The sequence below is a fragment of the Puma concolor genome, chromosome B1 (assembly GCF_028749965.1).
Source record: "Puma concolor isolate L17-30 chromosome B1, mPumCon1.1.hap2, whole genome shotgun sequence".
Classification (NCBI taxonomy): Eukaryota; Metazoa; Chordata; class Mammalia; order Carnivora; family Felidae; genus Puma; species Puma concolor.
Genome location: NC_141670.1, coordinates 113,976,524 through 113,992,819, shown reverse-complemented (window position 1 = coordinate 113,992,819; position 16,296 = coordinate 113,976,524). Strand labels below are relative to the sequence as shown.

Genomic DNA, 16,296 nt, shown 5'->3' with positions numbered 1-16,296 from the left:
AAACTGCACAAATGAAGTTCTCCTGAATATTTAAACAGCAATTATAAACTCAATCAAATTCTCTTGCATATATCATTTATAAGTAACTTATGAACATCACTACTTAAAATTTTATTAAATCTCATTTATAATTTCAAAATACAAACAGCTAAAGACACAGATTTATAAATCAAATTTAAAAAACATACCTATATTTTTTTTATGAATGTAATGAAAATTCATACTGTATACCAAATTTATTGGGCATTTTCAACATATTAAGAATCAAACCTTTAACTTTACAAACTCAGAGTTTTCAAGACGTTTAAACATGACTACTGAGTTAAGGTATCCTAAGAATTTCAGTTAAAATTATAAATACAATATGTTATTTCTCTTCACTTTGCCAGACTTTTAGAAATTGGCAAGGGTGAAATTGGAATGATTCTACAAATATTGTACAAGCTGACAAAATGTGCAAACAGCCAAATATTTCACACTTACCACACTTATATGAATATAGCTTGTATAAAAAAATCTTTATGTCCATTTCCGTATACTTGGTTGTTTTTGTATACATTTCTGGGATGCCAATCTCTCCCAACAGAAGAGAGTGGAATCAGGATCTCAGGAGCTCTGGTATGGGGCTGGCCACAAAAACCTGGGTTTACCACTTTGGGGATATCATCTCAGCCCCCCATTACCCAGAAAAGCCTGCTCCTAGACAGCATCCTGATAAATGGGAACAACACTGTGTAGCACTAGTTCCCTGGAAATCATTCCAATGTCACCCTTGCCAGTTTTTCCCCCAATATCATTGACAAACAATTGACAGATGTCATATATCAGTTTAAGATGTACAACATGATGGCTTGATTTATGTGTATTGTGAAACGATTACCACAACAGGTTCATCGCCCATGCCAATTTTTATTGTCCCATCTTTCAACTTCTGAATACTTGGTTTGGGTAGAGAGACTTTTGCACCCACGGTCACTTTCAGCTGGTCTCTAATCTTCAGTGCCCAATTTCCACCGAAAAGGCCCTTTGCCCTCTTTATCTCCTCTTTAATAGTCTCATTGATCTTATACACAAAAAGTTACTTATATGTAAATCATCACAAGAGCAATTATTCAGTAGCAATTAAGATAACATGAGGAGGGAGAATTATAGGGTGTGACAAAGGTGTCCCAGAATAACTATAAGCTGGTTCTTTTACAGTTACTGTTTTATGTTCTAATAAATTATACTGGCCACATTTAATACTGCTAGAGACTATTTAGATATGAAAACTTAAAAAAAAAAATATTTCTCTCTTGTGAAACAAGCTTCCATTGGGGAGTAACTACTGTCTCCTGTCATGTGTATCCATGGATAGACTGAGCCTGAATTAATGGGTCAGGAGGTGTGCTTGAATAGGCAAGGGCACAGAAGACTTTCTTTTTATTTATTTATTTATTTTTTTTATATATGAAATTTATTGTCAAATTGGTTTCCATACAACACCCAGTGCTCATCCCAAAAGGTGCCCTCCTCTATGCCCATCACCCACCCTCTCCTCCCTCCCACCCCCCATCAACCCTCAGTTTGTTCTCAGTTCTCAACAGTCTCTTATGCTTTGGCTCTCTCCCACTCTAACCTCTTTTTTTTTTTTTTTTTGTTCCCCTCCCCCATGGGTTTCTCTTAAGTTTCTCAGGATCCACATAAGAGTGAAACCATATGGTATCTGTCTTTCTCTGTATGGCTTATTTCACTTAGCATCACACTCTCCAGTTCCATCCACGTTGCTACAAAAGGCCATATTTCATTTTTTCTCATTGCCACGTAGTACTCCATTGTGTATATAAACCACAATTTCTTTATCCATTCATCAGTTGATGGACATTTAGGCTCTTTCCATAATTTGGCTATTGTTGAGAGTGCTGCTATGAACATTGGGGTACAAGTGCCCCTATGCATCAGTACTCCTGTGTCCCTTGGATAAATTCCTAGCAGTGCTATTGCTGGGTCATAGGGTAGGTCTATTTTTAATTTTCTGAGGAACCTCCACACTGCTTTCCAGAGCGGCTGCACCAATTTGCATTCCCACCAACAGTGCAAGAGGGTTCCCGTTTCTCCACATCCTCTCCAGCATCTATAGTCTCCTGATTTGTTCATTTTGGCCACTCTGACTGGTGTGAAGTGATATCTGAGTGTGGTTTTGATTTGTATTTCCCTGATAAGGAGCGACGCTGAACATCTTTTCATGTGCCTGTTGGCCATCCGGATGTCTTCTTTAGAGAAGTGTCTATTCATGTTTTCTGCCCATTTCTTCACTGGGTTATTTGTTTTTCGGGTGTGGAGTTTGGTGAGCTCTTTATAGATTTTGGATACTAGCCCTTTGTCCGATATGTCATTTGCAAATATCTTTTCCCATTCCGTTGGTTGCCTTTTAGTTTTGTTGGTTGTTTCCTTTGCTGTGCAGAAGCTTTTTCTCTTCATAAGGTCCCAGGAATTCACTTTTGCTTTTAATTCCCTTGCCTTTGGGGATGTGTCGAGTAAGAGATTGCTACGGCTGAGGTCAGAGAGGTCTTTTCCTGCTTTCTCCTCTAAGGTTTTGATGGTTTCCTGTCTCACATTCAGGTCCTTTATCCATTTTGAGTTTATTTTTGTGAATGGTGTGAGAAAGTGGTCTAGTTTCAACCTTCTGCATGTTGCTGTCCAGTTCTCCCAGCACCATTTGTTAAAGAGACTGTCTTTTTTCCATTGCATGTTCTTTCCTGCTTTGTCAAAGATGAGTTGGCCATACGTTTGTGGGTCTAGTTCTGGGGTTTCTATTCTATTCCATTGGTCTATGTGTCTGTTTTTCTGCCAATACCATGCTGTCTTGATGATGACAGCTTTGTAGTAGAGGCTAAAGTCTGGGATTGTGATGCCTCCTGCTTTGGTCTTCTTCAAAATTACTTTGGCTATTCGGGGCCTTTTGTGGTTCCATATGAATTTTAGGATTGCTTGTTCTAGTTTCGAGAAGAATGCTGGTGCAATTTTGATTGGGATTGCATTGAATGTGTAGATAGCTTTGGGTAGTATTGACATTTTGATAATATTTATTCTTCCAATCCATGAGCAGGGAATGTCTTTCCATTTCTTTAAATCTTCTTCAATTACCTTCATAAGCTTTCTATAGTTTTCAGCATACAGATCCTTTACATCTTTGGTTAGATTTATTCCTAGGTATTTTATGCTTCTTGGTGCAATTGTGAATGGGATCAGTTTCTTTATTTGTCTTTCTGTTGCTTCATTGTTAGTGTATAAGAATGCAACTGATTTCTGTACATTGATTTTGTATCCTGCAACTTTGCTGAATTCATGTATCAGTTCTAGCAGACTTTTGGTGGAGTCTATCGGATTTTCCATGTATAATATCATGTCATCTGCAAAGAGCAAAAGCTTGACTTCATCTTTGCCAATTTTGACGCCTTTGATTTCCTTTTGTTGTCTGATTGCTGTTGCTAGAGCTTCCAGCACTATGTTAAATAACAGCGGTGAGAGTGGGCATCCCTGTCGTGTTCCTGATCTCAGGGAAAAAGCTCTCAGTTTTTCCCCGTTGAGGATGATGTTAGCTGTGGGCTTTTCATAAATGGCTTTTATGATCTTTAACTATGTTCCTTCTATCCCGACTTTCTCAAGAGTTTTTATTAAGAAAGGGTGCTGGATTTTGTCGAAGGCCTTTTCTGCATCGATTGACAGGATCATATGGTTCTTCTCCTTTTTTTTGTTAATGTGATGTATCACGTTGATTGATTTGCGAATGTTGAACCAGCCCTGCATCCCAGGAATGAATCCCACTTGATCATGGTGAATAATTCTTTTTATATGCCGTTGAATTCGATTTGCTAGTATCTTATTGAGAATTTTTGCATCCATATTCATCAGGGATATTGGCCTGTAGTTCTCTTTTTTTACTGGGTCTCTGTCTGGTTTAGGAATCAAAGTCATACTGGCTTCATAGAATGAGTCTGGAAGTTTTCCTTCCCTTTCTATTTCTTGGAATAGCTTGAGAAGGATAGGTATTATCTCTGCTTTAAACGTCTGGTAGAACTCCCCTGGGAAGCCATCTGGTCCTGGACTCTTATTTGTTGGGAGATTTTTGATAACCGATTCAATTTCTTCGCTGGTGATGGGTCTGTTCAAGCTTTCTATTTCCTCCTGATTGAGTTTTGGAAGAGTGTGGGTGTTCAGGAATTTGTCCATTTCTTCCAGGTTGTCCAATTTGTTGGCATATAATTTTTCATAGTATTCCCTGATAATTGTTTGTATCTCTGAGGGATTGGTTGTAATAATTCCATTTTCATTCATGATTTTACTTATTTGGGTCATCTCCCTTTTCTTTTTGAGAAGCCTGGCTAGAGGTTTGTCAATTTTGTTTATTTTTTCAAAAAACCAACTCTTGGTTTCGTTGATCTGCTCTACAGTTTTTTTAGATTCTATATTGTTTATTTCTGCTCTGATCTTTATTATTTCTCTTCTTCTGCTGGGTTTAGGCTGCCTTTGCTGTTCTGCTTCTATTTCCTTTAGGTGTGCTGTTAGATTTTGTATTTGGGATTTTTCTTGTTTCTTGAGATAGGCCTGGATTGCAATGTATTTTCCTCTCAGGACTGCCTTTGCTGCATCCCAAAGCGTTTGGATTGTTGTATTTTCATTTTCGTTTGTTTCCATATATTTTTTAATTTCTTCTCTAATTGCCTGGTTGACCCACTCATTCGTTAGTAGGGTGTTCTTTAACCTCCATGCTTTTGGAGGTTTTCCAGACTTTTTTCTGTGGTTGATTTCAAGCTTCATAGCATTGTGGTCTGAAAGTATGCATGGTATGATTTCAATTCTTGTAAACTTATGAAGGGCTGTTTTGTGACCCAGTATATGATCTATCTTGGAGAATGTTCCATGTGCACTCGAGAAGAAAGTATATTCTGTTGCTTTGGGATGCAGAGTTCTAAATATATCTGTCAAGTCCATCTGATCCAATGTCTCATTCAGGGCCCTTGTTTCTTTATTGACCGTGTGTCTAGTTGATCTATCCATTTCTGTAAGTGGGGTGTTAAAGTCCCCTGCAATTACCACATTCTTATCAATAAGGTTGCTTATGTTTATGAGTAATTGTTTTATATATTTGGGCGCTCCGGTATTCGGTGCATAGACATTTATAATTGTTAGCTCTTCCTGATGGATAGACCCTGTCACTATTATATAATGTCCTTCTTCATCTCTTGTTACAGCCTTTAATTTAAAGTCTAGTTTGTCTGATATAAGGATGGCTACTCCAGCTTTCTTTTGGCTTCCAGTAGCATGATAAATAGATCTCCATCCCCTCACTCTCAATCTAAAGGTGTCCTCAGGTCTAAAATGAGTCTCTTGTAGACAGCAAATAGATGGGTCTTGTTTTTTTATCCATTCTGATACCCTAAGTCTTTTGGTTGGCGCATTTAATCCATTTACATTCAGTGTTATTATAGAAAGGTATGGGTTTAGAGTCATTGTGATGTCTGTATGTTTTATGCTTGTAGTGATGTCTCTGGTACTTTGTCTCACAGGGTCCCCCTTAGGATCTCTTGTAGGGCTGGTTTAGTGGTGACAAATTCCTTCCGTTTTTGTTTGTTTGGGAAGACCTTTATCTCTCCTTCGATTCTAAATGACAGACTTGCTGGATAAAGGATTCTCGGCTGCATATTTTTTCTGTCTAGCACACTGAAAATCTCGTGCCAATTCTTTCTGGCCTGCCAAGTTTCAAAAGAGAGATCAGTCACGAGTCTTATAGGTCTCCCTTTATATGTGAGGGCACGTTTACCCCTTGCTGCTTTCAGAATTTTCTCTTTATCCTTGTATTTTGCCAGTTTCACTATGATATGTCGTGCCGAAGATCGATTCAAGTTACGTCTGAAGGGAGTTCTCTGTGCCTCTTGGATTTCAATGCCTTTTTCCTTCCCCACTTCAGGGAAGTTCTCAGCTATTATTTCTTCAAGTACCCCTTCAGCACCTTTCCCTCTCTCTTCCTCCTCTGGGATACCAATAATGCGTATATTATTTCTTTTTAGTGTATCACTTAGTTCTCTAATTTTCCCCTCGTACTCCTGGATTTTTTATCTCTCTTTTTCTCAGCTTCCTCTTTTTCCATAACTTTATCTTCTAGTTCACCTATTCTCTCCTCTGCCTCTTCAATACGAGCTGTGGTGGTTTCCATTTTGTTATGCATTTCGTTTAAAGCGTTTTTCAGCTCCTCGTGACTGTTCCTTAGTCCCTTGATCTCTGTAGCAAGAGATTCTCTGCTGTCAGCTATACTGTTTTCAAGCCCAGCGATTAATTTTATGACTATTATTCTAAATTCACTTTCTGTTATATTATTTAAATCCTTTTTGATCAGCTCATTAGCTGTTGTTATTTCCTGGAGATTCTTCTGAGGGGAATTCTTCCGCTTGGTCATTTTGGATAGTCCCTGGCGTGGTGAGGACCTGCAGGGCACTTCCCCTGTGCTGTGGTGTATAACTGGAGTTCGTGGGCGGAGCCGCAGTCAGACCTGATGTCTGCCCCCAGCCCACCGCTGTGTCCACAGTCAGACTGGTGCGTGCCTTCTCTTCCCCTCTCCTATGGGCGGGATTCACTGTGGGGTGGGGTGGCCTGTCTGGGCTACTTGCAGACTGCCAGGCTTGTGATGCTGGGGATCTGGCGTCTTAGCTGGGGTGGGTAGGCAAGGTGCACAGGGGCAGGAGGGGCAGGCTTAGCTTGCTTCTCCTTAGGTGATCCTCTTCAGGAGGGGCCCTGTGGCAGCAGGAGGGAGTCAGATCCGCTGCCAGAGGTTTGGCTCCGCAGAAGCGCAGAGTTGGGTGTTTGCGCGCGGAGCGAGCAAGTTCCCTGGCAGGAACTGGTTCTCTTTGGGATTTTGGCTGGGGGATGGGCGGGGGAGATGGCGCTGGCGAGCGCCTTTGTTCCCCACCAAACTGAGCTCTGTCGTCCAGGGGCTCAGCAGCTCTCCTTCCCTTTGTCCTCCAGCCTTCCCGCTTTCTGAGCAGAGCTGTTAACTTATGACCTCCCAGACGCTAAGTCGCGCTTGCTGTCGGAACACAGTCCGTCAGGCCCCTCCGCTTTTTGCAAGCCAGACTCGGGGGCTCTGCTTGGCCGGCGAGCCGCCCCTCCGCCCCGGCTCCCTCCCGCCAGTCCGTGGAGCGCGCACCGCCTCGCCGCCCTTCCTACCCTCTTCCGTGGGCCTCTCGTCTGCGCTTGGCTCCGGCGACTCCGTTCTGCTAATCCTCTGGTGGTTTTCTGGGTTATTTAGGCAGGTGTAGGTGGAATCTAAGTGATCAGCAGGACGCGCGGTGAGCCCAGCGTCCTCCTACGCCGCCATCTTCCCTCTCTCCGCCCACAGAAGACTTTCTTGAAGAAGTGATATTTTAAGCTAAGTAAATTGATATGAGGGGATGACCATGGGGGATGTTCAGAAGAGACACTACAACATGTAGGAAGGCCCTGGGCCGGGGAGGGGGCAGGGGCGGGGAGTAGCATTACACATACAATATGCAATGCTTACTACGTATTTACTAAGTAGCTGGCCCTACTTTAAACACTTTAGAGTATTTTATTATTATAACAGGTGGGGAAATTGACAAATGACTGAAACTTATTAGATAACTTATTCAAGGGCGCAAAGAGTATAAGTGATGGAACTCTGGTTTGAACATGGGCAGTCTGGCTCCAAGAAACTGAACGGCAGACAGGCACTGGGCTCAGTGGTGAGAGAGGCAGGGGCCAGGCACGCAGACCACACTGAAGATTTTGAACAATAGTGTGCAACTTTAAGGACTTCAGAGAGAGAGAATTGGTAGGATCACCTCTACGTTTTTCAAAGTTCCCCTTTGGCTGCGTTACAGAGAATAGATCAGAGCAGGGCAAGAGTGGAAGCAGGAAGGCCAGTTACTATGATAATTGTAGCAAGTGACTCACGTGGGAGATGATTCAGAAGATGGGGTCTGCATTAGCAGAGTGGGCATGGGCTGGAGGGGTGTGGCAAATGTTCCAAAGATTGGGTTGAGCTACAATTTCTCATTAAAGAGTAAACACTATGCAGGGAACCGAATTGGATGAATTTACAGGTAACAATCCCGTTTTAGAATACTGTTCTCATCTTGTTCTACAGTGGTCTAACCAAATTTCTAGAGAACTGAAAGATCTGTAGAGACACACTTATGACACGTACTGTATATGGTGGGTAACAGAACCTATTTTCTGGCTTCCGATTCAGGGCTTTGAAAATTAAGTCACACTAATAAATAACACACTCGGGTGTTTCCAGAAATTCAAAGTGCCAAAATTCAAATTGGACTTTCTGTACAAGGCATCAGAAAATGAAGAGCACCCAGTATTATTAAACTAACTACTTTGAAAAAAAAAATTAAAAAATAAAGTAACTACTTTGAAGATCTTGGCTGGCACCTGAACTGGAAGAATATCAAGAAAGCCAGTGGTGCTCACCTTGTTGAGGCCCATTATCAGACTCTGCTTCTGGAAATGTCAGATAGTCAGATAGTCACAATAAATGAAATTCAGAGTGACTGGGTATCTTGCTGTATGCAAATGCGGAAAATTAATAGTTCATGCCAAAACAAAGGAAATTTGAGTTCCTAGACCAAGTGAGATCAGTCAGAGAGTGTCAGTATAAACTTCTTTATCTTTTCTTTATTTTGGAAAGGAAAGATTAGGCTAGAAAAGCTTTGTTTTCACTCTTTCCTCTTCATAATATATGAATGAATTGAAACCTAGATCTGACTTAGGTGATAATTCAGTTACAAAAATCAACATAATGACTTGTGATCATTCTGTTAACTATAAACTGTTTATAGTTACTGTTTTATGTTCTAACAAATTAGATGGGCCATATTTAATATGCTATTTAATAGCTTTTGTATATTAAAATTAAAAAAAAAATTTTTCTTTCTGGAGAAACAAACTTCCACTAGGAAAGCTTCATAGGACTTGTTCTCTTCTGACATATGTATCTACTGATTTGTTAAGCCAAAGACATACCCAACACTGTTTTTAAAACGGTGGGATTGCATTTTTTAAACTACTCCTTGGTTATGGATTTCTCTCCACACAAACACAAAAATTTATTAGCAAGTAAATGAAATGAATATTTTATCAAGTCTTCACTTTTTGAGTTATAATAAATCTTTAAATTGTATTCATCAAGATTTAGAACATGGAACTATATTAACATTCACACTGTTCTCTAGTATTTAATTTCTACCTTCAGATACTGTTTTTTATTTAGATTCACAGATGCAAGATTTTTAGTGATCGCTTATTATAAAGTCAATCTACTTGATCCATTTTTGTAAATAAAAAAAGTTATATATGCATAGGAAAAACCTTATGTGCTATGCTGTTGAGAACATTTGTTAAAAATCTATAATAGCTCCTGAACAAATAGGAGAGAAAATGACATTCTATCAAAAGTGATCCTTCATGATTTTTCACTTGGTTAAAAAACTAGATCATAACATATGCCCTCATCCCCCCAGAAGGTAATTAGCTCTTTCTCCAACCCTAGTGTTCACCTTACTCTATGTTCAGATATATTCCTGTCCAGTAAAAAATGTGGTTGAATAAGCTGTACTATAAACTGAATGGCCCTCTCCCTTTTCTCACTGCTTAAATATTTCACGATGAGGGAATTTTTATGAGAAACTTTATAATCTTTATAAACTTACACACATGTGTGAGTTATTGTTTTAACACTACGGCCTCAAGCATCAGGCAAGCTTACATGTCTCTGGCAGTCCACTCAGCGTTAAACAGGGGGAAGATGGGAGTAGGTGTGTTATTTGGGGGCAAAGTCAGTTTCTTTAGTGAAAATTAGATTGGCCATATTTAATACTACCAGATCTTGTTAGATACAAAAAAGTAAATTGTACCTTTCAAAATGAAATCTGATCCTCCTAAATTTTAGATGTCCTGTAGGAGACTCCCATCATTCCGTTTATGTAATTTTCATTTCTTGACATTTTGTACTCAAATCTATTATTTTACTCAGATTGCATTAGATCCTGTAGGTGATTCTAAAACTGTAAAATCATAAAGCCTCAACCCTCAATCCTTTTAGTCTTATGATTCTCTTACAGACTTCAGAGCAACGTTTGTACATAACTTAGTAGTGTATTTTATGCCCACTTTTGGGCACAGTGTCATCTCAGAGACCATGTTTTACAGGAGGTAGTCAAAATGTGAAGTCTTGACTGTGCACACAGGGCATCCAGACACTTGCGCACTCTGTTCTTTCAGTCAGGTCGGCAATGGGGAAAGGGAGGGAAAGAAATGTTCGTTTATGTGGCAACACCAAAACAGAAGAGTGGTGGAAGGGCGAAACATGTAGGTAGAGTGTGATTTTTACCAAATGCTTCTTTGTCTATCTGTTGAGAAGCTACAAGGGATCACTTTTAGGTTGACTTCCCTAAAAGCAGATGCTGAGGTGATGATTCAAGTGAAAGCGACTCCTCAGGAAGGGTTTCTAGGAAAGACTGGGAAAGGAGTAGGCAGTGAGAGGTCTAGCAGCAAAAGTGAAATATCAAGCAGGTGCTGTAGAGGATAGCTACCCTATGGGGAAGTTGTGGAGATACTGTTATAGAGGGGTCCTGACAGATGGGGCGAAGAAGATTCTCCTGCCATCCATCATTGGCGAAGGGCTGCATCCACAAATGTAAATTTCAAAGAACTTCTGGCAGCTAGAGGGCAGTTCTCTGACAGACAGCCCCAGGTGCTTGGCTGTTGGCTAGGAGAGCACGTTGGAATCTAGGGTGTACAAAAATGACAAAGGGATTCAAGGGGACAATCTTTGCTACACTACCCAAGAAACAATTTATGCGTGGGTTCTATGGAACTTCTAACCCAAAACATTCCACAGCCATAAAATCCTCAAGGAAAGCTAGTGACAACTCAATCCCATAAAACATTTCAACAGTTATAAAACAAAGGATTACTTCTTTCATGGAGATGGCAAAATGTGTTCTCCCTGAATTACATAAATTTTATGATAAATTGAAAAGAAGTATCATTCCCCATTCTCTGTTAGAGACTTGAATGATCACAGATGTAGAAAAACAAGGTGAACTTTGAGTTGGTAACCAAATCCAAACACATTCATCTTCTTTCTAGATCTGTTGTATTTTCTGATTGATGGTACATGATATGAGAACAATCAAAAAACTTTAAGACCTCTTTTATGAGATTTCAATAATAAAATGTTATGTATAGGGGCGCCTGGGTGGCTCAGTTGGTTAAGTGACCGACTTCGGTTCAGGTCATGGTCTCACGGTTTGTGGGTTTGAGCCCCGCATCAGGCTCTGTGCTGACCGCTTCCTCAGAGCCTGGAGCCTGCTTCAGATTCTGTGTCTCCTTCTCTCTCTGGCCTTCCCCTGCTTGTGCTCTGCCTCACTTTGTCTCTCAAAAATAAATTAAAAAAAAATTTTTTTAAATAAAATAAAACGTTAAGTATATATGGAACCAAAGGACAAAAATAACCTCTTCACCCTGCTCCACAAGAAAATATTAACCAAAGAGAACACCAAGAAACCCTGAAACATGTTTGTCTGATAATTTTTCCTTTGCAGCACACCTGATTCATATGTAAAATAGGAGATATTTGAAGAGCATGAGAATCTTTAAGGGATGATGGTGGTGCTACAATTTGAATTTCAACATAATTTCTAAAATGTGTTATTTCCTTTGTGGCATTTTAAGATTGTCTTCTGAATTTGAAAAATGCTTTGTGTTCCTTGACAGAAACAAACCATATTAGAGTATGTGTAAGTATGTGTGTGAATGGTCAATGTTATTATATAATGAGTTACATTTATGCAATATCTTTATTCCAAAGCCTCAACACATTTTATTGAAATAATCATCATGCTTAGCTAATTTGTTGATACAAAGTTCCAAATTTTAGAGATTTATAGAAATTGGAAGCAGTTATATAGCCTATCTTCATCTCTAAAGAGTGTTATATTAATTGCTTTAATTGTATCCTATACACTGGATATTCATTTATGAGGAAAATATGCTTGTCTATTGCTTTTTAATTTTTATTTGGGAAATGTTTTTATTTTTTAGTAATAAAAGTTAAATTTTCCTTTTTAAAAAACTTTAGTTACAGATGGAATATTCCAGTTAAATGGACTGAAGATAATGTATCAAGTATTACATTCTACAACAGGTCAGAAACAGGAGGTAAATTTCATCAATTGATTTATTTCTTCTTTGCATTAATATACCATATTAAACTAATGTAAGTGTAAAGAAGCAACAATAAATCTGGAGCTTATAATGTAAATTTCAGCTAAAACAGAACTCTTAAGTAATTTATCAATGAATTCAAGCTCTTATCTATAATGAGAAATTTTCCACCTTGTGATAGTCTTTTTAATGATTTACCATGACTTAATAACAAATACCCATGCCCAAAGGAGAAGTGTCACGCACCCAGTCATTGGATGATTAATGCATAAGTTTTCTTTCTTTCTTCCCCCCTTCCTCATTTCTTCCTTCCTTTCCTTTCTTCCTTCTTTTTCAACTTTACTATTTTTCCTTTAGAACAGAGAAGTAAGTCATGGAATTTCTTAAAACCAAGCCTGGTTTCTTAAAATGCTGTCATTAAATTAGACCTATCATTTTTCCAATTCAGTATAATATTAGAATTTTTAATGACTCCAAATTCTTTTCTAAGTTGTAAATTGTCACCAATAGCTCAAAGCACTATCTGTATCTATTTCCTTCCTTCCTTCCTTCCTTCCTTCCTTCCTTCCTTCCTTCCTTCCTTCCTTCCTTCCTTCTTACCTCCCTCCCTCCCTCCCTCCCTCCCTCCCTTCCAACCATCTGTCCGTCCATCCATCCATCCATCCATCCATCCCCCTAAATGAATTACTTGGTATGTACCTGTGTTAAAATCCAGCTGTGGCTACTATGCTAACTTAAATCAACTGGAAATATGTTTCTATAGTCTATCCCCTGTGGTTTGTCTTTTCCTTTCTTGAAAAAATTTAGTAGTATAAAAACAAGGAAACCTTATCTCATGTTCTCTCCTTCAGATGGCTGAAAAAATAATAGGGCATCCTAGAAGATTGCTACTTTTTATACTTTTACCATTGTACTTGTTTTACCTTTCAAAATCATTTCTTTTAGAAGACAAATGATACTCTTCTTCACCCCATCCCATGCAGGTTTTGTTTCAGAAAAGCATTTGGCATGGACTCTCCCTGTGACTTCTTAGGGATAAAAGTAAATAATCTATCCTTTATTTACATATTTGCTCCTACAAAATAGTGTAAAATATTAATTATGATTTCCCCTAGCAAGTAAATTTTCATCCAATTTCCAGGAGGTTGATTTTTTAAAACAACCTCATTGAGATAAAATTCACATATTATGCAATTCACCCATTTAAAGTGTTTTTTGTTACATTCACAGGTATGTGTAACCATCACCACAGTCCAGTGTAGAATACTTTAATCACCTCAAAAATAAATTCCATGCCCTTTAGCTCTCAATCCCTCTATCCTTCTATACCCCAGCCCTAAGCAACCATGGATCTACTGTCTGTATAGATTTGCCTATCTGGACATTTCCTATAATGAAATGATATACGTAGCATTTCATGGCTAGCTTTTTACATTTAGAATAATGTTTTCAAGGTTCATCCATGTCATAGCATGTATCAATACTTCATTCTTTTTTACTGATGAATTATATTCACATCGTATCGATATACGACCTCTCATTTATCTATTTATCAGTTGATGGGCATTTGGATTATTTCTACTTTTTAGCTGTTAATGCCGCTGTAAACATTTGTGTACAAATTTTTCTGTGAATGCAGTAGGTTTTTTTCACCTTTGGGGTTTTTTACTTTTATTATAAATTTGTGTGTGTGTGTGTGTGTGTGTGTGTTTAATTTTTACTATAAATTCTACCAGCTTTGTTACTGTCAAGGTAAGCACCCTTTCTGTTGCTTTTGCTATAAAACTTTCTCTTTGTCATTTATACTAACAATTACTTTGATTGTTACGGTCAACATTCCTCCTGAATTCCTCTAGACTTCCCAGATCAATGCCATTTTGTCTTACTATTTTTTATATGATTATGTTTACTTGAATACTGAACTCTATCTTTTGTGATCTGCCTTTTGACCATTTTCTTACTCATAAGCATGTGTCAATGGAAAATTGAGAAGACAAAAGAGACACTTTAAAATGTGCAATACCACTGATAGAGCACAAAATGAGGCTACCATTCCATTGGAAAGTTCTCAGTGAATTTGGTTTAACATATTACTACATATATTTGCCATTGGTTACCATTGGTTAACTGAGGGTTAGAGGAATGCTTTGGCAGCTTCTTGATTTGCTGTTAACAGGTTTAAAAGCATGAATAATTTGTCTATGCTAACAGCATTTTCATGGAATGAGGTTTCTGTAAAAGTGAATTTTCCAGATAACTAAGCTTACTCAGGTGTTTTGTAAAATAAACTTGAACAGTTAACAATAAACATTTTTTACATGAATTATGTACTTAGTGGACAAAATATATGAATAATAAATTTAATCCTTATTAATTAATTAGTTCTTTCAAGCAAGTATTTACTGAGAGTTCACTTATGTGCCAGACACAGTGGTAGGCATGAAGATAATGCTGAGGGGGAAAAAGTCCTTACCCTCTCCGTGCTTACTGTCTGGGGAGGTGCAGACAAGTCAGCAGGCAAATATGTGTCCTAAGTGTCTGGTGTGGCCATGGGGGCTCACTGAAGGAAGCACCAGTCCAGATTTGGGGGTTCAAGAAAGTTTACTAAAGAAAAGGACATCTAGGCTGAGAGTTAGGGGTGGTAGAAGTAGTGTTTAAATGGATGATAGGATTGACCAAGTGTAGACAAGAACTGTGCTCTGGACAGAGAATGCTAGTGGGAAAGTGAGGGCAGAAGGCTCTCCCAGCAACTGTATCCCTCTGTCTTTACATTGAACACATTTTTTTGTGTGGCTATAACTATTGATTTAGCTGTCTTTCCCCTCCCCATAGAATATTTCTTAAGGAAATAGAGCTTATTGGGTTTTGGTGTTGTGGTTGTTCTATATATTCAGCAGGTACCCAGTAATTGTTTGTTGAATGAATAAGTGAAAGAATGAATGGAGAGGCTCTAATGTTTACAGGGCTTTGAAGACAAACATGTCTTTATCTGAAATTTCAGAATCATGACTGCTCCCTTAGCCAGAAGCAAACTAGACATCTCTTCCTACTTCAAAGTGCCTGCTCCATTTTTAGGCTATGCAATAAGTTCCTGTTTCCTGTTTAAGGACATCTTCAGTTCTCAACTCAGAGCACAGATGACAAACACGTCCCAAGTGCACTGAATGGACAATCAGCTCAGGTTACCAGCCCTACCACCCTCCTCTTGGTTTCTCTGATGATTCATCAGTTAGAGATTTCCCAGGCAATGTTGGGACTTCCCCCAAGGCCTTCTATTTACATTTGTGTTGCACATGATATTTTAAACATGAAAAAAATTTAACATGTAATTTATAGAGGACCTCTATCACAGACTCTTCTCAGGCTCTTCTAACCTGCCCTGCATAATCTCTCTTCTCACTGTTTATAGTATGTTTTGTGCAATCAGTTTAATCAATCCTTCCTTATTCCTACTATTATTGCTTTATATTTTAAATATCATTATTTAACATCCATATGCTCTGTCTTTTCTTTTTTAAGTAAATTATAAACTCCTTGAAGATACAATCTATACATCAAACTCCTTGATGACAGGTCAGGAAACCACCCTATTCCCAATGAGGTTCTGTGCATAACTTAAGACTTACTAAGAGTTTAGTAAGCCCTTGCTTCATGAAGGCTTGTTTGCCTTCAGACTGCTGTGCTTTTAGAGGATACGTGTGTATATTTAGTTATGTATATTTAATTATGTGTATACTTTAATTATGCCTCTATCCTTAGTACTGCCTACTATTTTGTCAGTGCACCTACATTTAGTAGTATGCCCCCTTTTTTCTTTTTAATCTGCTGCTTTCTAACATTTAGAAGACTTGAAGGTCATCACATGATGCCAGGTAACTAATCCTACTAAAACACAATATTTTAAGATAGGTGTTTGGGGGCGCCTGGGTGGCTCCGTCGGTTGAGCGCCGACTTCGGCTCAGGTCACGATCTCATGGTCCGTGAGTTCGAGCCCCGCATCGGGCCCCTGTGCTGACAGCTCAGAGCCCGGAGCCTGTTTCAGATTCTGTGTCTCCCTCTCTC

The 16,296-nt window shown here is 38.8% G+C and overlaps 1 protein-coding gene across 1 annotated transcript in view; it reads left to right on the top strand.

The window, feature by feature from the left end:
- ENPEP (glutamyl aminopeptidase) overlaps positions 1–16,296 on the top strand; it is a 93,355-nt gene that overhangs the window by 48,424 nt on the left and 28,635 nt on the right. Inside the window, exon 11 of the mRNA XM_025921337.2 lies at positions 12,149–12,228. Coding sequence (XP_025777122.1) covers positions 12,149–12,228 — 80 coding nt within the window. The remainder of the gene's footprint in view (positions 1–12,148; positions 12,229–16,296) is intronic.